Source organism: Ahaetulla prasina, chromosome 3 (genome assembly GCF_028640845.1).
Source record: "Ahaetulla prasina isolate Xishuangbanna chromosome 3, ASM2864084v1, whole genome shotgun sequence".
NCBI classification, from domain to species: Eukaryota; Metazoa; Chordata; class Lepidosauria; order Squamata; family Colubridae; genus Ahaetulla; species Ahaetulla prasina.
Window position 1 is genome coordinate 161,393,760 of NC_080541.1, and position 23,179 is coordinate 161,416,938.

General features: G+C 36.1%; 2 protein-coding genes across 6 annotated transcripts in view; one reads left to right on the plus strand and one right to left on the minus strand.

Moving 5' to 3' along the window:
• SLC35D1 (solute carrier family 35 member D1) overlaps window positions 1–14,932 on the plus strand; it is a 39,318-nt gene extending 24,386 nt beyond the window's left edge. The window contains exons 13-14 of one of the 3 annotated variants that reach the window (XM_058178961.1): window positions 5–155; window positions 13,558–13,675. Coding sequence is in view for 1 of the 3 variants with exons in the window: in XM_058178959.1 (XP_058034942.1) it covers window positions 13,558–13,693 (136 nt within the window). In the remaining 2 variants the exon portion in view is untranslated. Of the gene's footprint in view, window positions 1–4; window positions 156–13,557 lie in introns of all 3 variants that reach the window. The other 2 variants (XM_058178959.1, XM_058178962.1) reach the window with 2 other exon arrangements.
• MIER1 (MIER1 transcriptional regulator) overlaps window positions 1,479–23,179 on the minus strand; it is a 74,680-nt gene continuing 52,979 nt past the window's right edge. For all 3 annotated transcript variants that reach the window (XM_058178958.1, XM_058178956.1, XM_058178957.1), the window contains 9 exons: window positions 16,757–16,877; window positions 14,942–15,006; window positions 13,534–13,606; window positions 10,734–10,885; window positions 10,219–10,300; window positions 9,349–9,443; window positions 7,179–7,306; window positions 5,196–5,335; window positions 1,479–4,485 (listed from right to left, as the gene is read on the minus strand). In XM_058178958.1, coding sequence (XP_058034941.1) covers window positions 4,166–4,485; window positions 5,196–5,335; window positions 7,179–7,306; window positions 9,349–9,443; window positions 10,219–10,300; window positions 10,734–10,885; window positions 13,534–13,606; window positions 14,942–15,006; window positions 16,757–16,877 — 1,176 coding nt within the window. In that variant the 3' untranslated portion in view covers window positions 1,479–4,165. The remainder of the gene's footprint in view (window positions 4,486–5,195; window positions 5,336–7,178; window positions 7,307–9,348; window positions 9,444–10,218; window positions 10,301–10,733; window positions 10,886–13,533; window positions 13,607–14,941; window positions 15,007–16,756; window positions 16,878–23,179) is intronic.

Consider the following 23,179-nt stretch of genomic DNA (forward strand, 5'->3'; position numbering starts at 1 on the left):
CTAGGATATGTGAATAAAAGCATCTCTTCATCACATGAAGTGGTTGGGCTGGCCCAGAGAAACCTGTGTTCAGGCTGACCTTCAGAGGGTTATTAAACCATCATTCAGTTCAACCTACCTCACAAGATTGCTGTTTCAATAAAACATCACGCAGTGTAAGTTTCCTACCTTAAACGTTTGGAGAAAAATAGGCTATATATTTAACAAATCAGTAAAATCTATTTTAAAAGGCAAAATTATTTCTGTACTCTTGCCAAGAAAACTAGAAGTGTCCATGAACTCAAGTTTGATTTAAAGTTCTTATATAATACTATTTTAAAAATAATGTCCCTATTTCAGTATGTATAATGTGGACAGTTTTAATACTTTAGATAATAATTTAAACTTTTCCAGGTCTATATTACTAGGTTTCTATACACCAGCAAAAACATTCAGCTAATTCATATTTTATCTCAAGACAAGCTTGAACAATGGAGGAGTCTTAGTTGCATCATCTGATTATAATCAAATGAAAAAAAGGAAAAAAAGATAATTCCCACCTCCCCTTATATCTGAGTATAAGTATTTCCTCTCTTAACCAAGACGAAGTATCTCTTGTTAAAATTACTGTACTGGTTCTCCTATTCTGATGTTTGGTACTAATATTTTTAACTACTAGCCATCATAGAGTACGTAATTTTGATACATTTATATTATATGACTATCTATCTATTGTGTTAGTCACAATAATCATATTCAAATAATTGGAGGACATCAAACTAGGAAGATTACAGGTCATTCTTTAGAATTGTTTTATTTCCTGTTTCTATTTTATATAAACAGACACACTCATTATATAAAATAGGAACATGACATAGTTTAGCATTTTACTGATTTTCCATGCAAATTGTCATAAAATAGAAATTATTTAATTTTCTTTTATAATTTCCTAACATCTTATTAACTCTAGGCACTATAATTTTTAAATTTGTATTTATAGCCTTATAAGATCCTGGCTTTACCAAATTCTTCCTTGTTTTTTAAACCATAGTTACAAGTTTTCATTTTTCTTTGCTGAACAGTTGAATGAATCTAAAAAAATCTATAAAACAAATTCTATCTGGGCTAGTAATTTCTCAATACTTCTAATAGCAATCTCCATTTTTATTACAACAATTAATTGAGTTCTATATTCTGTTGTACGTCAGGAAATGATTATATTTTATTGGTAAACACCCTCAACAAAAATATTCAGACTTAGATATTACAGGGCTAATTTCACAGCAAGAATGTATACATCTCAGTTTATTCCTAATTGTTTTTTTTAAACCCTATTGTCATTAAATATCTGAAGTTTAGTTTGAAACTAGTGTGAAGCACAGAATTTTTTCAAGTGCAAAGGTTTGCTAAAACTATCATTGAACAATTCAAGTATTCTCTCCCATATTATTAAGCAGCATTTTCACATTCTCTTAAAAGAAACAAATTCCACTCTTAAGTACTCAATATTTGTATTTATATAAGCAATGTGTTTTTAAAAAATACTTTAATAAGCTTTTCCAGAATTGCAGACAGGGAGCTAGGTAAGAGACACAGGTATTACCAACAGTGCAAAATTACTATGTGAAAAATTTATAAAAACTACTTTGCAATTTTTTTTTTGATTTCTTTCAAAATATCACTTTAAACCCTTTATAAAGCCAACAGTCAGGCCTGTTGGGTTGAAGGTTTGATTCAGACTGCACACAATGCACTTTATGGATCAGGACACAATAGTGCTTAAAATATACATTACAATCACTATACAAAGCTGTACTGACTTTTCAAACCAATTTGGAAGCAATGGGTTTCACCTTTTTCCAAACTGCACTAAAAGCTGTTTGAATTGGTTGCTAAATTACAAGATTTTTAAATAGTACTAATAGTGCAATGTTTTTATCAAGTTATAGTGGCTGCATTTTAAAGAACATGAATAAAATATTGTATAAACACCTGCATAAATGAGATGCACATTACAATTAAATACTTAAAAACAGCTGAGCATTACATATTGAGTATGGAATGTCAGGATTTTCTTAGGCATACCATCAAAGGTAAGATTAAAGACCAAAGTAAAGTTTCTGAAAAATGTACACAGTGCTATATTTTACTTACAAGCCTGAGAACAATATATTTATAAACTTTCCTATGAACAGTCTTGCAAGCATTTCCAACCTGCAAAAATACAGACAAGGAACAGAAAATAGGCCTTCAAAGTTGCAATAGGATTTCTAAAAGCATTGCACTGCCTTGCTTTGATATACTTTTTAAAACATAATCTTTGATACGAGGCTACAAAAACTTTGGATTTTCATATTAACAAAACTGGGTTTGGTCAGCCATGGCACTTTCCCTAAAGCAGTAAAATTTAAAAGATTAAATATTTTATTTATACATGTATACTGCTTGTAAGCAACAGACAATAAATACTAGTCCTATAATGTTAAAGCATGGAATTCATCAAAAATGTTTCATGAGAAAGCAGAAGGCAAAAAAAAAAAAAAGTATCTCCAGAAACTACAACAAAATTGTGTTGGGACAATCTAAAAGTCTAGTGGACTTTATAATGAAAATGAAACACTATATTTTGCCAAATCATTAAATGAGCAGATCAACTTGAAGCTATAGTTGTAACATTTCAAGTAAGCCCCAAAACAAGCACAAAATAAAACTTTATTTTTTATAGCCAATGTGGCAACAAAAAAATGACAGACTTTATATGTCATTGAGTGATTGATTCTGTAAACCTTCATTATGGCCATAATCCAAATTCTTTTATATATGGGAACTGTCACTACTGAACCTCCCCAGACTGACAAGGATTTGTTTCAAACATAAAAAAGGTTAACAACCCTTACAGTACCTCAAATCCGTGTATATTAGTACATATACACGCCATAATAACTACTACCCACACTTTTCTACTTCCTCAGAAGCAGTTAATCCATGGATTTGTTGGATGCAGCATAAGGCCCCACGGCACGCAGGCTAAACTTTTGTTCCTCATCAAGGTAGCCAGATTTAATTGATTCAATTCCTAATTCTACTGTGCTCACCTAAAATGTACATATAAGATGATAAAATAAGGATGGATGACCTTGACTAATAAGAGTTAAACATTAAAGCCTTTAGCTGATTTTTTAGACTATCTCATAAAAAGAAATCTGAAAAACAATTATAAAAGCAAGAACACTTGTGCAATCGTAGCATCATGCTAATCTAAAAACTTTTAAGTCACCATTTGTCCCAAGATAAAAGTTTGAAAATTCTGATATTCGTTAATTTGGGTAAGCAATTTAAATATTTAAAATTTCTACTGCTTTCTGAAACATGACTTTATTAATAAAAAAGCTTTAGCAAAATAAAGTGAAGCTGACAAATCCTCAGAAGATCAACTCTCAGAAGATCAAAGTTTACCATACTGTATAAGTTATGAAAATTACATACTTTTTTTAGTATTGTAAAAATCTTTCAAAGGCTACAAAATCTGGAAAAATACAGAAAGTATTTCTTATTTCCAGATAAGAATATGGAAAGACATCACTGATGTCAATAATTTTACATACAAACCTCTTGGTTTATTTTTAAAATATAATTCATTCATATATATGTGTATATATATATGTATATGTATATATACATAATATACACACAGATAAACACACACATATATATATACATATGTCCACACATAGACACACATATACATATACACACACCAATGAATTCTCATGCAACTTTCAGGATTTACAGGCATTTCTTAAACTGTTCAATATTGCTTCTTTCTTCACGTCCATTTTATCAATTCTTCTTGGGAATTTTAAGTTATTTTTTCAAAGTATAATTTACATAACAGGTTAGTGCCCTGAAGTCATCTAAAGAAATTTGCCTAAAAAAAACCCCCAACAACCTCTTCAACTGAGGTTGAGCAACCGGTTCTATAGCAACCGGCTCTCCGATGGAAAATTCTCTCAGATGCTGTATCTGCATTTCAGGATTTTAACAGGTAACCTTAGCTAGGATTAGGAAGCAATTAAAATATATTTCAAAATCTCCATAAATTATTTTATGGGATTTGAATCTGTAATGAGAACCTATTAACCCTGAAAATGCAGACATCCCATAATATTATTTGAATGAAACGTATTCAGTCACCCACAATGTCCTGATCTTCAAAATTTCCATGGGCTACTGTTTCTTGGAAAATTTCAGAGGAAGCGGTGCACTCTTTGTCACTGCTGTTGATTCTTCTCCTTTTCATAGGCCTTTCATTCGCATCTTCAAGATCATGCCTTGCATTTGAATGAGGAAGTTTAGAATGATTGGAAAGGTTTTCAGGCTCATAACCATTTGTATCGAAATCTACAAGATGCGTTTTTTTGCCAGTTGTTGGTCCATTTATGTGCAGTCCTTCAATTTTCACATCATCTTTATTTGATAACTCACTTGGCCCATTAGTAGATACACCTAGAAAGAAAAGAGAATATAAAAAAGAAAAGAACTACCATCTTTAAAAAGTCACAAAAACAAAACAAATAGCATGGATATGATGTTATCAAATATACAGAATACAAACTTGGCCAATTTGTAAGTATTTAGCTTTTAAACAGTCTGAGTGACACACTACAAAAGTAGTTGATGACATCATGTCCCAAACTAAATTTGATTTCATTTTCTTTGCATTTAAATAATGCTTACCATCTGGTATTTCCCCATTTCTATTTACTCATTATTATTTCAGATGTCTCGAGAACTGCACTGAGATATTACACTAGGGCTGGGAAAGCACAGTTTTAAAGGTATCCTTAGCGATGGAAGTTTCAAGGGTAGGTATGGCCAATCTTTTTCCCTGTTCAAGCAGGGGAGTTCAGGTGAAAAGAAGAGAGAGAAGGAGTACCATACTGAGTTCTCTGAGAAAGAGAGAATTAATCTAACAGACAAATAAATAAAATATTTAAGATAGCCCTGTGACTAAGAAGCTGCAGACTGTACACGAGGCAAATACATTTTTGCAGAATTGAATATTATAGCTTCCATTCTAAAAAAAAATGACAAAAATGGGGAAATGTACAGAAGAATAATTTTAAATTAGATGAAAATTACTTGCAAAAGTGTACTTTGTTGGCTTAAAGAATGCACTATTAGGCAATTTAGATGGAAGAAGATATTTTACCTACCATTTTGATTACTATTGCTGGTTGTGCTGTCCTCTCTTTCCGAATGGCTAGTGCTACTATTAGAGGTTGTAGGAGGAGGGCTAGGAGCTCTGCTGGATGCTGCACTTTCACTTTCATCTAAAAGACGATCCATGTAGTCCCTTTAAAAATTGATCAAGAAATTTGCTCTTCAAATAAGCTTTACTTTAATGTTTCCTTGTGATACAGTCCTACACTGAACAACCTGCGTTCACCTAATGCTAAGCCAAGATTTTAAAAACATAGTTATTATTGAAGAAAACAAATTTGCCTGCTTTGCATATATTAATTCATATTATGCTACAGCAAAACCAGAAAAAATGGCATGGTGATATAGATGATCTAGAGGCAAGTTCTATTATTGTACTTAAGATAAAAAGCTCCAATTCAATGAATGTGTAGTAAGATAAAAAATAATAGAGTAAAACCCTAGAAATTCAATAATTAATTTGTTTAGAAATTCAACAATTAATTTGTTTACAGTTTGACATCTGATTTGATGTTATGATTGCTATTTCTTGCTGAAAGTACTAGAGAATAGAGGTAAAAGTAAAGGTTCCACATGCGTGCTATTCGTTTCCGCCACTGAGCCACCACATCCCTTAGAGACTAGAGGTAGCCCTCACTTAATGATTACCCTATTTAGTCATTGTTCAAAGTTATGGGTGTGCTAAAAAAAATAACTTTATAATTGGTCTTCATATTTACGACTGTTGCAGTGTCTTGCAGTCACATGATCTCCATATCTGCATGCCTCAACGTTACTTCTGACCAATAAAGTCAACAGAGAAGCCAGCAGTAAAATTACAAGTTGTGGTCATGTGATGTCTTGCCTAATAACATGAGTGATTCACTTAATAACTATAGAGGAAGTGACATCGTAAGCCTATTATGATCATATGATATCTTGCTATCAATCACATCATTTAGTGATGGGGTTGCCAGTCCCAACTCCCACTATGATTGTTAAATGACCAGTAATCTAAGGCATCATTCTAATATGATCAGTGGTGGACTGCAACCAATTTAACAATTGGTTCTTTGAGTGTGCGCTTTGTGCCTAACATGCTTGTGCGCAGCGTTCAAAATACAGCAATTTGAAGTTCAGCTGCTTACCTCATAAAGCAGCCCTGGTAAGTAGAACAGTGAAGGGGCAGAAATCAGCTGTGCTGAGTGAATCAGCTGAGCCAGAAAGAAGGAAATATAGGACAGGATAGGGCGGGTGGGCGGGGCCTGCTGATCGTCGGAACTACTGATTCACCAGAACCCATCTGAACTGGCAGCAGCCCACCACTGAATATGATATACCTTAGTAGAAAATGTCTATTTAAGTAATTCAGAGAATAATCCATTTTAAATTTTGAATGGAGATTTATCATCAGTAAACAGTACAACAAAGGCTTGCCTAAAGTAACTTTTCTATGCTGAAGTTTTTAAATATCATATTTTTATGATATTTTTATTAGTTGTCTATTATATACATTTTTTCTGTTTTATTCCTAGGTGAATTGGGGCTATTTATCGTTGAAATGTGTATAGGAATTCTTGAGGTGACTGGCATACTTAGCAAGCTCCTCCCTTTGCATAATGCTTTTACAAAAGAGAGAGGGTGAGTGTAATCCTAGATTCAGATCAGAGGAATATCAGTTAAAATTCCAATTCAACTGCTTTTCCTATACTTTTCTAAACTGATAGTCCCATCAGTTATACTATTGGTCATATCTGTAGGAAAATGAGACATATAATTTGGACCTTGGAAATAAAAGATAAATTTGTAGTTTCAATAATAGCATCTGTACTTTTGAGAAAATGTAATATTCTAATGTAATCCAAATGTGGTATTCAGGTTTATGACTATAAAGAAACGCTAACATTTCTAATCAATTAAAAAAGCTGTCGTTTTTAAAAAAAATATTTCAGTCCAGTGTAAGATGAGGAAACAAATATGTAATCAAAAAGACTTACGTTACACCAGGATGGAGATTGTACTTCTTTTTACCAAATCTTGTCTGCTGAGCAAAAAAGTCATATCGTTCCGATTTTTTCCACATGTAGTAAAATGCTACACACTCTCCAACAGATCTTGTTCGTACCTGTGTTTATTACACACCAAGAATATAATCCACTTTAATATAAAATTCATATTAAAGGACATGTCTATAGGAAAGGGAATATTCAATATGGAACATTTTCATCAACATGTTGCCTATATATAGAAAGCCAGCAGACAGAAAATTGCTCTTATTTTTTTTCAACTCAAACCATCATGCAACATCCCTTTTTGACTTTATAATGCTTGGCTACCACCGTCATCATGATTGTGCTGGTACTCTAATCTTGCCTACATATTCATTTGCTTAAATAACGCTAGAATAAGGTAGTAGGTCTATAATATAAACAATAATCAAAAATAGACCTCTGTAAGTCAAGTCTCAGGCAAATCAGTTTTTAAAAAAGTGAACAAAAAATTACCACTTCTGTTAATGAATAAAATCCTGTTGAGTTTGCTGGAGAAGAATTCCACTATCATGGAATAGATGTTTGATTATTTGAAACAACACATTACAGAAAACCATGAACTTTTTTAATAACTGAACTCTTGCTAAGAAAGGTATGGGAAAAAGAACTCAACATTTTGGCTAATTGACAACAACAATGGACTGCAAGCAGGAGGCTAATCAAAAGTGGTAACAGCCTTAGAAAACACCGAAGGTCTTTCTGTGAGGCATATAAAGAGACTAACAGAATTCTGTACAAAGGAACATTATCTCAATAAACTACTGTGTAACCCAATAGAATTAGTGCCATAATTGCATAAGCCACTAGAACTGCAATCAAATAGTATAACATCTTTTGCAGAATATAAACAAAAGGGTTTTGAGAGATGGAATCAATATTAAATGTCCTGATACATTGACCATATTAGAGCCAGTGATTTGACAGCAGTACTTCAAAGATAAGGAGCCATTGTAATTTCTCCATAATGCCTCTGCCTGCTTTAAGTAATATTATTTCAAGGTACTGCTAAACATTACATGATAACTGCTTGAAGATCCAATTGGGTAACATAAGGGGAGCAGGACATGCATCAGCAGTGTAGGATCCTATGGGATTTAACAGCTTCTCCAAGGTTGTCACATGGTAATGCCAGAGTCTAACTTAGCCCTAATCTTAAGCATGGTTAAAGTTAACAAGATTCTCTGTTTAAGATGGATAGAAAGTGATTATGTGGCAACTTGGTCAGCCTCAATGTTAATGATGGTTAAGTGATAGCCACTGGTGTTCAGTGATAATCACTGTTAATATGCGCAAGGAAAATTCAGTCTGTGAAAGGATCCTACAACCGAGAATTTTGGGCTCAATTGTGGTCGTACGTCGAGGACTTGTTTTATTCTAAACAAATCTTGTTGCTTAGTTTTACTCTAATGTGGCACTTAAAGAGTCCTTTTAGCTTAGACCTCATAAGACCTCAGTATGACAAATGCAGTTATTTCCATTGCTAAGCGAGACAGTTGTTAAGTGAATTTTGCCCCAACCTTTTTTGCTACAGTTGTTAAGTGAATTTTGCCCCAACCTTTTTTGCTACAGTTGTTAAGTGAATCATTGCAGTTGTTAAGTTAGTACCATGGTTGTTAAGTGAATCTAGCTTCCCCACTGACTTGCTTGTCAGAAGGTTGCAAAAGGTGATCACATGACCTTGGACACTGCAACTGTCATAAATATGAAACCATTTGCCATCTGATCATATAACCATAAGAATACTGCAACGTTATTGTGAAAAACGGTCAGAAGTCACTTTTTTCAGTGCTGTTGTAACTTTGAACTTACTAAATGAATGGTTGTAGGTTGAGGTCTACCTGTATTGCCTTCATTACAGTAAAAATGTGACTTCATTCAAATTAACTTTCCAAACTGAGACAGCTGGAAGGGCAATTTTAGGCTTTCAGGTCAGAGATAAAATAAGTATTTTATATTCAAGCTCCCCAGCCTTCAGTAACCTGGATCATCTCTGTCGTTACCATGGTGGCCATGAACTACTGAGCCTCTTCTAACTCTATGCTGAGAGAAAGCAAATTGAAATCTCCCACACTGCATTTTTGCACTTAATGCTTTCATCATTATATAAGTTACTAACCTTGTTTGCTTGGATTAAGTGAAAATCCTTTCCATAAGCCTTCAAACCTTGTTCAAAATTTCTACATTCTTCTTCTGTCCAAACAGACAGCTCTTCTAAATTAAAATAATACACAATCCACAAATTAATAAGAAACTACAAGTCAAAGAAGGAAATTATATATGAATTCTTAAGTATTAAAAATGATAGCATAGCTCATATTTGATACATGACCATTTTATTTAGATAAAGGTATCTGGAAACCAGGAAGCTCCTTATAATGTATTTAAAAGAGTACATGGGGAAGGTGAGCAAATGCTTCATATTGTAAGCTTCTTCTTCCTGCCTAATTTATTTCCTAGGATAGGGTTGGGGGTTAATTGGTTTAGAAAGCAGAGTTTAGCAAGGGACCGTTTCTTTCTTTCTGTCCTTTTTCATTTTCAGAGCAGACAAAATCTTTTCTGCATAGAAGTTCTTCACATTCATACACTTTTATAGAAATCGTTGCACTGTGAAAATACAATGCCATGAGTTGCCATCCTTATATTTTTTTATGCTGTACTAGTTTTCAAGATAACCAAGGTAGTATGGAAATACCTCCACAGCAAAAGATGTGCTATGAATTAGGTCCTCCCTGTCCTCTTCCCGTCCCACCTCCTCCACCACCCCATCTTCAGATGAACTCTCTTTCTCCATATCTACCAGAAGGAAAATATGGTTACTGTAATATATGTGTATACCAGAGCTGAAGTTTAAGAGAATAAAATATTCAACTGAAATAAGTAGGAAAATCACTGTGGCTGGGTGTCTGCATGTCAATGTAAGAAACAAATTTGAAAAATGATGCAGAAGTTCACAATAGTGAAACACGTTTTAAAAAATCATACATACCCCGAGCTGCTTTTACATTAAATCTCAATCTTCTTAATGCTTCATCTGTATCAAAATTACATTTCACTAATTCATACAAAGCCTGCAAAAGAAGAAGCCCAAATTGTCACCTCAGGTTTCAATTTTAAAATTCTAATGTTAAAAATGACATAGCTCAAGCAATATGAACTATGGACTCCAGGTTTTTCTACAGCTAATATAAAAATTCCGAATCATCTCTTCAAGATATTCAAAAATGTTATGGATTGGATATATTATTCCTTTGACAGTAATATCCTGACGGAGTGGCTTGCTTAAAATGCCTCTGCTGATGGAAAAAATGAATCCTGATTTTCTGTCTCTTCATCATCCACACAATCTTCTTCTACTGTTTTGGACAGCTCACACTCCTCCAGGGAAAATGTTAACAAAAATGTAGGTAATAAAATGGGGAGGAGGATTGCTGCTAAAAACCAACTTCCTTTTTAGCCAGTGGAAAAGCTCTGTTGGCAAATGAAGATTCCCATGTATTTTACCTGTTCATTATCTTTAATATGGGATCCTTCAGGAATTGCATCAATTCCTCTTTCATCACCTGTACGTCTGGACGCTTCATTAAGGAATTCAATCACTTTATCTTCAGTCAAGTAATCTGGATTCCATAGCAATTGATCATCATTTTCATACACTAAAATTAGAGAGAGATAATTACATGTTTCCTAACAATATTTAAAGATCAGATAATTCTTTGCATTCTTTGCAGATGACTCATAAATTTCTCATTATTAAAAATATTAATGAAAAACAGGAGACCTGAATGAAAGAAGGGAAAAGCAAAGAGCTTCTGAAAAGTGCCTCATTTGTTTACTTTACTTTTTACTTATTTCACCCAGTTCCAAGTAACCACAAACTAGATTTCTAAGAACATTACATTACAATAATGGCCAAAATTGTGGAAAGGTTTTGGGGAAAGTGAATTTTCTAAAACTAGCTAATAAGACCACTTTTTTTTGAGTAGTACCATAAAATTATATATCAATGGAAATATAATTTAATTTAATAAAGTAATGGAATAACTTTTATGAAGGATTCACTGTAAGAATAGCAGTTACAGTATAAAGTCGAAAATGAAACATGTAGAAAAAACATGATATATAAAAAATATCACCATAGAAAAAAATGAGATATAAAAAAATTATCACGTCAGTTAATACTTAGTTGAGTAACCTTTAGCATGAATTACGGCCTTACAACGTTTTCCCATAGAGTAAACCAAGTCATCTGCACCTCTATAATTGTCTGGTTTGGTTCTGCAACCCAAGACAGACACAGACTTCAGAGGATAATTAGAACTGCAGAAAAAATAATTGCTACCAACCTGCCTTCCATTGAGGACCTGTATACTGCACGAATCAAAAAGAGGGCTATGAAAATATTTACAGACCCCTCCCATCCTGGACATAAACTGTTTCAACACCTACCCTCAAAACAACGCTATAGAGCACTGCACATCAGAACAACTAGACACAAGAACAGTTTTTTCCCGAATGCCATCACTCTGCTAAAGGAATAATCCCCTCAACACTGTCAAAATAGTTACTAAGTCTGCACTACTATTAATCTTCTCATCGTTCCCATCACCCATCTCCTTCCACTTATGACTGTATGACTGTAACTTTGTTACGATTTATATTGATATTGTTTCCTGATTGCTTATTTGTACCCTATGACTATCATTAAGTGTTGTACCTTATGATTCTTGACGAATGTATCTTTTCTTTTATGTACACTGAGAGCATATGCACCAAGACAAATGCCTTGTGTGTCCAATCACACTTGACCAATAAAAAATTCTATTCTGTTCTATTTTAGTTCTGCAGCTGTTATAATGTGAAACCAAGATTGAATGATTGATTCTATTAACTGGGTTTTATTGCTGGGTCACTTCTTACTAAAAAGTTTCTTTAGTCGGCTCCATAGATTTTCAATTGGGTTAAGGTCTGGGATATTCTCAGGACATTCCAGCAGTGGAATATGATTATCTTGAAACTCCCCCCAAAAAGTGGGATGTTATTAGCCATCAAACCTCAAAAATACACTTTTCCCAAAAGGTTTCCACAATTTTGGCCACTACTGTACATAGTAATTATTGTTAAATATTTATATATAAGGAAAAACTAGTACTTGAATGTTAAAAACCTTTTGGGGAATATAATAGCAAAAATATCCTGATCCTTGCTTCCTAACATCCCTCGCAGAAACTGTTCTAAAATTATATTATAACCTGCCAGCTATAGAAGATGTTACCAAATCTGACATCTATTTTTTCTTTTTCATGAAAAAAGTTTTATTTTTACAATCATATCAAACAGCTCATCCAATGTACAGTTATATACAATTAGTCGGGCTTGCCCAGTCACCACCCCCCTTTTTAACACTCTTCCCTCTTCTACCTTCTTCTACTTTCCAGACCTTCCTCTCCTTCTCTTATCTACAGCCTCTCCTCCCTCCACTGCCAAATCTGACATCTATGAATGCAGCTAGCCTCATATAAAACCACAATGATGAAAACTGAAGTGTCTTTTAATTTTATAACTTTTCCCTTTAACATACAAAAGGAAAAGAAAAAAAAGCATACAAAAGAGAAACAAATTAATTACATATTTTCTGTATTTATTTATATTCTGCCTTTATTATTTTTACAACTAAAATGGCAAATACACACAGTACTCCTTCCTTTTCTTATTTTCCACACACCAACAACCCTGTAAGGTAGACTGGGCTAAGAGAGAGTGATTAGCCTAAAATCACCCAGATGGCTTTCTAGCTAAATTGGGACTTGAATTCATAGTTTCCTGTTTTCTAACTGGTGCCTTAACCATTAGACCAAATTGGCTCTCAACTATAGGAAATATTTAAAACTAGTTTCTGAACACATCATTTTATCCTGACATGGGAGATGCAATAGAAAGTCCTGCACCAAGGTAATGGGAAATCCAGTATTGTAAATGATAAGGAAACCATGCACAGGGGTTTGTATCATCCCTTGCTCTTGTGTGTGTATGTGTGTATCTATATATCTAAGCAGTTTATTTAACTATATTTTTAAATTAATCAAAGTGATTTCAGTTCACGTATAACACTAATTTAAAAGCATTAAAAACAGATCAAGGCAAACAAACCAATTTGTTTAAAATGATGCTCACAGCCAGTTTTTATTTCCTTTGTATTATTTCCTCAGTATGAATAAATGTAAAGTTTCCCTACATATTCTTTGTATCTTATACCTTATTCTTAATTAAAACCTTAATTAAAATGAATTGCCAATTACTTTACCTTTCTCATTCTCTTTATATTTAGATATACCAACTGGAATTTCAGCTTGATACATGGAGCCCACCATAATTTCCTGTTTGGAAAAAAGTATAAATCATCTGTAATCGCAGATCAAACACCACAAAGAAGAGGGAGTCAAACTATTCTCCAAAGCACCTGAGGGTAGAACAAGAAGCAATGGATAGAAACTATCCAGAGAAGCAACATAGAACTAAGGAGAAATTTTCTGACAGTTAGAACAATTAATCAGTGGAACAACTTGCCTCCAGAAGCTGTAAATGCTCCAACACTGGAAGTTTTTAAGAAGATGTTGGATAACCATTTGTCTGAAGTGGTGTAGGGTTTCCTGTCTAAGCAGGGGGTTGGACTAGAAGACCTCCAAGGTCCCTTCCAACTCTGTTATTCTATTCTATACTGTTCAATAACTAGTAAGACAATCAAATACCAGTTGCAATAAAAACATTTTAAGAGTATAAAATAAGTATATTTGTTCATATATTGACTTACGTAATGTAAACAATTACATGGGCTTAATAGTAGCTAAATTTGCCAATAAAAATGCCAAATCCCACTGCATTTTTTCAAAAACTGCCAAGTAGCTACTAACTTCAGTGGCTAAAAACTCAGGAAGAAAGAACAAGTTAACTTTCAACCCAAATTCTGGACTTGCTGCTGCCAAATGCAAAGAGTTTGCAGCAACTATAAACCACAACTCCAGATTGTGTCTAATTAGGATATCGGCAAAGCAGATTACTTGCATATAAATTTAAGGTTTTCTTTGCTGTCATTGTTCATGAATAAGAAAAGATTCTGGAATTCTGACTTTTTGTATGAGAATGAAGCAAGTACACTTACGTAAAACATGATCTAATTTATCTGCAAAATCAAACTGTTAGCCTTGAATGTCAGATTAAAAACAAAAATCTGCAGTCAGAACAAGATTTTCAGCCTGACCTTTAGTTATCAGGCAGACACAACAGTGAAATGCTTTTTTTCCCCAGTGACAACATTTGGATAAAGAAGAGGGGAGGGGAAGAAATTCCAATGAAACTTAATAAAATTTCAGATGCAACTAACAAAAACATTTTTCCAACCCTCCCTCTCAAAACCTTGCTGTAATAACTCTTTGAAATTCTCAATACATTTTAATTAACAAGTTTTCAACAATGATTTTATTTAAGTCAGATTTAGAACTTTTAAAATAAACTATAGCTGCATGCTTTGGATCGTCTGGCAAAGTACTTGGTCTGTGAGATCATTCAAATTTAATCTTCAAGTAACTAGCTGGGACTAGCTTCGTAAGAAGAAGCTTTGAATACTCATAATGTTAGGAATGACTTTTCCCACAAATTAATTTGTATAATAGTCATATTATGTTGCTACAGTTTATCATAAAGCTCATATTTACTTTTTTCCAGTCTTCTGAAGGAATATAGTCTTCGTCTTCTTCAGATTCTTCTTCTATTTCACTATCTATATTTAAAAAAATTAACAACTTTCACTTACATAGGGATAGCGATCCTGAATTTACATTTTTTCAAACAAACTATTTTTTACAGACAGATTTTTCAAGTCCCATATCTGGTTGGTTAATTAAATATTGAACTGTGATGTCACAACCAACTCTGTGTGACTAATTGTGGTTGATATGCCCTGACTCATAATATTCTGAACTACAGTAAGCTAGAAGGTTTCCAATTTTGAAAAATATTGAAAAATGTACATTCTAATATATTTATTTTAGGTAAATAGCACTGCTAAAGAGCTGATACATTAAACAAGATGTTGCTTAGGAACATCTATATCTTGAATGTCCCAAAAACATAGTATTAAAATATAAAATAAGTTTTTATCAGAGGCAAGTCTTGGCATGCAATACTTAAAAAAAATAGAAATGTTCTTCATATAAAGAATTGGGAGAAAAGTTCACACAGCTAAAAGTTAATTATATTCTTTCAGGGATATACATTAGAAGGATATATACAAATGTTTCAGAATATATTAGCTAAACAATTAATTGTAAAATAATTTAATCATCCCACAAATTCCATACACAAAAGGCAAATACAAATGCCATTTTAAAGCAGAGATTCATGGATTAAAAATTATCATGCCATATATTAGTTTTGAAAGCATACAAAATTATTTTGCTGCATTTTTTGGACTAACTTTATGTTAAGAGCATTTTTGCTCATACACACGTATATGTAATTGGAAATAAGCTAAGTAAAAACCAGACTGTAATGGAACAAAAGTTAGTTTTCCAAATATTAGCTGTGAACATCAGAAATAGAAAATCTCTGATTTAACAAATCAGCCAGCCACTTTTACCTCTCTTTAAGACCCCCTTCCTCTTTTCCCACCCTTCAATATTCAGCGTGACAATGCTCAGAGCTTATTATCTCACTAGCAAACAAGAAAAATATATCCAGCAGTTAGAAATGCTCTCTTCCAGAACACAAGAGGATTTTCTAACTTGAATGCAGTAATAGCAGCATAAGTGCTATATTTACCTGGATTATGTTTTTACATATAACTGTGCAGGTTATATTCTTCTCAGAAATGTATTAGAAAGTAGGGCAGTAGATCTTGAGATTCAAATACAGAATTCAGAAGTTTCAACACCAACCAGCATTATTTTTACAGAGAAAATACCTTCTAACATGCTCCTCAGCAGATCCAATGATATCTAGTGACAATACTTTAGAGAAGATCATTCTCCTACTCCCCACACAATTTATCCTTGATAAATGTCACGGTAAAGATAAACCTTCACTGTAAAGACAAGCAGCAACTACTATCTGTCTTTCTCCATGAGAAAGGAAAAGCAATCTTTTATTTGTACAGAAAGTTCTTACTGTCTCCAACCAGGAGTTGATAAGAGCTCTGAAGTTCATAAACATTCTCTTTCTACAAGAAAACATTTTCTCCTTGCAGATGCTTTTAAAGTATTAGAGAACTGAGAAGAGACTCTTTCCATACCTCCAGAAGATTTCAACTATAGAGAAAAAAACTCACTGCCTTTGTCTTATTAAATTTGTGCAAATTTCTATATATAAAACTAAGTGCTGCAATCATCAACCTGATTCAAAATTCAAGATTTCATTGTTGCAATGGTTCTAGCTCTCCTGATGTCCATTTCCTGCACATGAGAACGCCCCAATATTTATACAACTTCCATGCATTTTTAAAATGCTTGAAAACTGATTTTAAAAATACATACTTGTATCAAAGTATTTACAACGACGTGGGCGAATTATTTCTGGTACTACAGATGAAACTGGATCACCATTTGATGACTGTGTCTCATCCTCTTGACCTGATGAATCCTTGATAGTCTCCTCCTTAGAAGCAACGTAACAAAGATAAAAGCATATTTTTATTAACTCAACTTCTAACAACATAATGCAGCAAAATAAATACAACAGTGATCTTGAAGGAAAGGTCCAATTAAATGAGTACAGCAAATAAAGCAGACCAAAGCTACACATTAAAATACAAAAATCAGTATATCTTAAGAAGCATCTTAAAACTAAAAATAGAAGCAGCCTAGTAAATATTCACAGGAAATTTCAACTTCAATACTTTATATCAGTGGTAGTCAACCTGGTCCCTACCGCCCACTAGTGGACGTTCCAGCTTTCATGGTGGGCGGTAGGGGTTTTATCCGATACTGAAGCACTTTCCTTTTTTTTAATTTGATTGACTTTTTAAAAAAATTTCATAGCGTTATTTAAAAACATTTTCATTAGGTTTTCATAAAATTCCCAGTGACAATTTAATTTTCTGAAAATATACTATTTGTAAGTTTAGTTCACGTTATGTAAGTGAAACTAACTGGCGCAAACAAAGAGCCTCGTCCCAGAATAGCTCGCGCATCTCCCCCCACACCACTCAGCTGTAAAAGGCAAACAGAGTTGGTAGCCGGCGCCCCCCCCAACCCCAATCCACGATGTGCAAGAGGCATGCGCAGGTGCCGATACACGGCGCATTACTGCAGAACCAGTGGGTGGTTACAAAATTGTACTACTAACAGAGATACAAAAGTGGGCGGTAGGTATAAAAAGGTTGACTACCCCTGCTTTATATCATAAAGGGTGAGACTAAGAGAAGGATAACTGATTTTATATTCATATTTAATTGGATAGCTTTATTATTATTTATAAACTTGAACAATTCTTGAGGTTACCTGCTCCCAAGATATTAAAAAACTTTAACCAATAATTAAAGGACAGAAATAATTTCCCTAAAAATTATGATTCCCCAAAATGAAGAGACAACGGATTGGATGTACATGCACAGATTTATATGCACGTTCATGGCCACACATGTGTGTTTGTGTGTAGACAAATACACTGTTGAAAGTTTCCTCCCTTGTTAATTTAGAGTTGCTAAATCTAGCTAAAAAATATCCCTGTATATATGTAACGTATTTGCTAAAATATGACAGATTTGCACAGGCATTATATATCCGCTAAAAGTTACACTCCAAAAAAGGGGATGAAGACAAAAACAAAGCAAAATAAAAGCATGAATTACTATTGGGTAAAATTTTCAGTGAAAGTAATTGATTCCTATCTTCATAATCTCATACACAATCCTGTCTCTTGTGAGAAAAGTATGGGGATGAAAGACTTCTCTGCAACTTCCAGAGGAAATAGGAATAGTATCAAGTATCAAAGTTTATTTGTGACCATACATTCTATGTATATAGTACACCCTACATGTCATAAATTAAAATAATACGAGAAAAACACAGCTAATTATCTTTTGACCCAGAACAATCTATAGGGAAAGTAATTCTACAGAGTTTCATTACAGTGATCATGATGGAAGAGTGCTTTTTTACCTTTTAAAAGATTTCTAAGGATTTGTCAGCTAACAGAAAAAAATGTTTCTTCCACGGCACAGTTGAAGCAATTAATAAAGAGGAATGACATTAATACAAAGTGCCATTTCTACCTCCCATCTACAACCTTGATGGAAAGACCAAAAACTGACAAGAGTATATGTTCTTCTGTGAGGGACAGAGAAAATATATAAATATTTAAAAGAGTAGATAAATCCTGTCGGTGTTATAGGAAATTCTGCTTCTAGTGTAAATCCTAGATCCAGAACACATAGCATGATTTCTTATAAGGGCCTCCCAGACTCCAGTGAAGTGCGATTCCAAGCAGGCTGAAGTTATTTGCTTTTTTTAATTAGTCAAGCTTAGATTTAACATATAGTAATTGGGATAGATACCGTTCTTCCTCAAAATTAATTTTAACTAGTATTTCAATCAGTAAATCCTCATGTGGGCTTTCACTGTAATACAACCTAGCTCTGGCCTCAGCTGAAATGCAGTGAGTGAAGAATTCCTCTTAAGAACTTGTACTGAATTACCTTCAATTTGTTTTCATCTTTATAGACACAAATTTGTGTGCCAAAGTGCACTGAACTCAGCTCTTTGGCCCTGAAAACTGTGATTCCAAAAGTAATGTGATTATTTTCATAGTGCTTGACAAATTTAATGGTTAGGTTTTTGTGCACAAGATGAAATAGTTTATTCTTGCTCTTTCTAGCAGAGGAATGAAACAGAAATTACTTTACACTTTTCAATATTTGGGAATTATCATTCAGGTCTCTTAATACCTCTAAATAGCTGTTCAAACTGATTGCATTTGATTTTCTATTTATGACAGATGGAATGTTGGACTTACCTGAACGTTTGTTCGATGTGCGCTGCATGAGAGTCCAAGCAATGGGTATTAACTTCGTCTGATTGGCCAGAGACTGAATTGGAATTTGTTTAGCCATGCCTCCTCCTTCCTGTTGAGCTCCAGTTTTTTAACGAGGGTCTGGATCTGGAGAAGATATAATCTGTAATGAATCAATCACTCCAGGACCCTGGACCCAAACGGAATTAGGGAGGGATTGTACTTTCATGCAGCGCACATAGAATGAATGTTCAGGTAAATCCAACATTCCTTCTCCTGTGTGCTGCTTAGAGAGTCCAAGCAATGGGATATTCCCAAGCTAAGTATCCCTAGGGCGGGAAGCAGAGGCATCCAGGGTCCCTTCAACTGGAAGAATCTGCTGCAGGACCTGTCTCCCAAAAACCACCTTGGCTGAAGCAAACTTGTCCAGCTAGTAGCTCCTAATGAAGGGTGAGGGTGAAGTCCAGATGGCTGCCCTGCAAATTTTTAGTATGGAAGCTTGAATAGCCCAAGCCACTGTCATGGCCACACTTCTTGTGGAGTGGGCCATAATGCAACCAGGGTGTGGCTGGGCCCGAATATCGTAGGCCAGGGAGATACAAGCCTTGAGCCAGTGACCAATAGTGGATGGAGTCACCTTCGTACCCATTGACCTGGGTTGAAATGAGACTAAAAACAATTCTGTCTTTCTGAACGGTGCTGTCCTAGCAATGAATTTTTGCAGGTCTCTATGGACATCCAAGGAGTGCCAGCGATGTTCCCTGGGATGCCTAGCGTTTGGACAAAAAGTCAGGACCCTGTGAAACCAGGTATTAATGTGAAACCAGGTATTAATTTTTGGCATGAACGTTGGATCCAGGCGGAGAATAACTCTGTCTGGATAAAAGATACATAAGTCCTTTCTGACGGAGAGAGACGCCAGCTCGGATATTCTCCGAGCGGATGCTATGACTATAAGAAAGGTGACCTTGAAGGTCATAAGCTTGAGACTGGCACAACTTAAAGGTTCAAATGGAAAGGAAGTGAGTGCCTGTAACACTAGTGACAGATCCCAGGAGGGGTCGTAAATTGGATGCCCCTTTCAGGAAGCTACGAACCCTTGGATGTTGAGAGAGGATTGCAGCTCCCTCACAGGTCAAGATAGTTGCTAAGGCAGCTATCTCTCTGCGGAGGGTGTTTGTGGCTAATCCGATATCTAGACCCTTCTGAAGGAAGTCCAGAACCTGAGGGATGGATGCCGATGTTGGAGCTATCCTGTTCCTGATGCACCAGCGACAAAATGAAGTCCACATGGCATTGTAAATTCGGGTTGTAGACAGACGTCTAGAAGCTAAGATGGTAGAAATTACTTTTCTAGAAAATGGTCCTGCTTCAGGATCTTCCTCTCAAGTGCCAGGTGGCCAGTTGGAGCCTTTGAGGCTCTGGATGGATAATGACTCCCTGTCTGAGTGAGATCCTGTCTGGAGGGATCCTCCAGGGACGCAAAATTGAGAGAATTATGAGGTCTGCAAATCAGGTCCATCTGGGCCAGTGAGGAGCTACGAGGAGGACCTCCACATTCTCCTCCAGGATCTTCCTGATGACCCTCAGTATTAGAGGGAAGGCATATAATAGACCCTGAGGCCACAGGTAGCAGAGGGTGTTGGTCCCTTCGGCCCCTGCCATCTGGAATCTGGTGCAAAACCGAGGTAATTGTGCATTCTCTGGGCTGGCAAAAACGTCTACCTGGGGTTAACCAAACTTGGCTGTCAGTTGAAGGAACAGATCTGGGTGAAGTTGCCATTCTGCCTTATCAATGGTTGTTCTGCTCAACCAGTCCGCCTGAGTGTTGGAAACCCTAGTTATGTGTTCTGTGTGCAAGGTGAGTAGATGCTTCTCCGCCCACAGACCTATCACCCTTGCTTTGAGCATCAGTGCCCTGCAGTGTGTGTCCCCAATGGTTCACGTGCACCTTGGAGGTGATGTTGTCCATCAACAACAGTATGTGGTGACCCGACAGTTGTGTTTGGAAATGGCGGAGCGCCAGGTGTGCAGCTCTCAGTTTCAGCCAATTGACGTCATTGAGGAAGTCGGTTGACGACCATCGACCCTGGGTCACTCAAGATTGTAGATGAGTACCTCAGCCAAAGAAGCTGGCATCCATGGTCAGAACTAGTCAGGGGTGTTCTTTGAAGGAACATCACTTCTCCATGGCTGCCAACGTCCACCACCCTAAGGATCTGAGTACCTTTAGGGGAACCCAAATCCATGCATTGGCATTGCTGAGACCAGCTTTTTGGCTTGGTAAGAGGCCGGGAATGCAATCTAGCCCAAGGCACAGTCGCCAGGCAGGATATCATTTTGCCTAGCAATTGGGAAAGAAGCATCAATGGTACCTTTCAGTGTACCTTGACCTGAGCCACAGTGGTACGAATGCTGGAGAGGCGTTCTCAGGAGAGGAAGACCTGACAGGTCTGAGTGTTGATTCTTGCTCCTGGATAGATCAGGTTGGTGGAGGGAATCATCTGAATCTTCTCTAAATTCAAGGAAAACCCGTGGTCTTGGAGGGTTTGGACCATAATCTGTAGATCCATCTTTGCCAGCTGATGGGAGGACGACAGAACTAATATATCGCCGAGGTAGCATTGTATAAGGATGAGTCTCACCTGCAGATGGGCAGCCACCACATCCAGCAGTTTCATGAATATTCTGGGGGCGGAGGAGAGCCCAAAGGGCAGAGCCCTGTATTGGAAGTGGGCCTCCGCGTAGCAAAATCTGAGAAATCTCCTGTGAGATGGTCTATGGTACATGAAGATAAGCTTCCCGTAGATCTATTGATGTTAAGAGATCTCCCTGTCTGATGCAACCCAGAATAATATGCAGGGATTGCATTTTGAAGCACCTGTACTGTATATGCAAATTCAGGTTCTTCAGGTCTAGGATGATTCTGCTTCCACCCAATTTCTTTTGCATCAAAAAAAGGATTGAATAGAAGCCAAAACCCTGATGTTGCAGAGGTACTGGTTCTATGGCCTGAGTGGCCAGCAGATGATGGATTTCGGCTTCCATCAGAGACCTCTTGGTGAAATTCTTTGATACTGAGCATTGGACGAACCTCCGTGGAGGCTCAAAATAGAACTCTAGGGTGAGTCTTAGTGAAACTGTTTGTAAGACTCAGGCATTGGAGGTCGTGCTTTTCCATTGGCTGGCAAACCTGCCCAGACTACCACCGATGGAATTCCTGTCAGAGCAGTCACTTGGTCCAACGGTAGGGTCAGTAGCCGGCTCCTCGAAAGGGATTACTGGCCTGTGGTTGTCTGGTAGGGTCCCGAAAGGGTTGTCTGACATTAGACCTGTCTGACATTAGGCTTGTGGGAAGCAGCTTTGGTACTCTGGGGCCTGAAACTCAGTATTATGTGCCAAAAAGTCTGTCTGCGGTACAGAAAGGAGGACCTTCTGTTTGTGTTTCTATAAACGTGGGCAAGGATTTCCTCTTGTCCTTACCCTCCGCTAAAATAGGGTCCAGGGCCTCCCCAAAGAGGGAATCTCCCTTAAATGGGGCTGCTGTCAGTCGCTATTTTGTTTTCATGTCAGCTTGCCAGTGCCTCAGCCATAAGAGGCGTCTGGAGGTGACACTGGATGCTAGGGCCCGAGAGGCAAACTTTGCCGCATTGAGGGTTGCATCTGTGGAATATTCAGCTGCAGCAATGAGCTTGTTTATGTCCTGATTCATATGGGAATCATCCGGTGATGCACAGGGCTGTATTTGGCGAAGCCAAATTAGGGAGGTTCTAGTGAAGAAAGACACTGCCGTGGCAGATTGAATAGCCCAGGCAGCTGCTTGATGGGTCTTATGAGCAGAGAGCTCCGCCCTCCTGTCCTTAGTTCTCAAATCTTCAGCCAAATCAGAAAGGAGGATGTTAGATGAGGCCAAGTTGGCCATTGGAACATCAATATTTGGAAGTTTT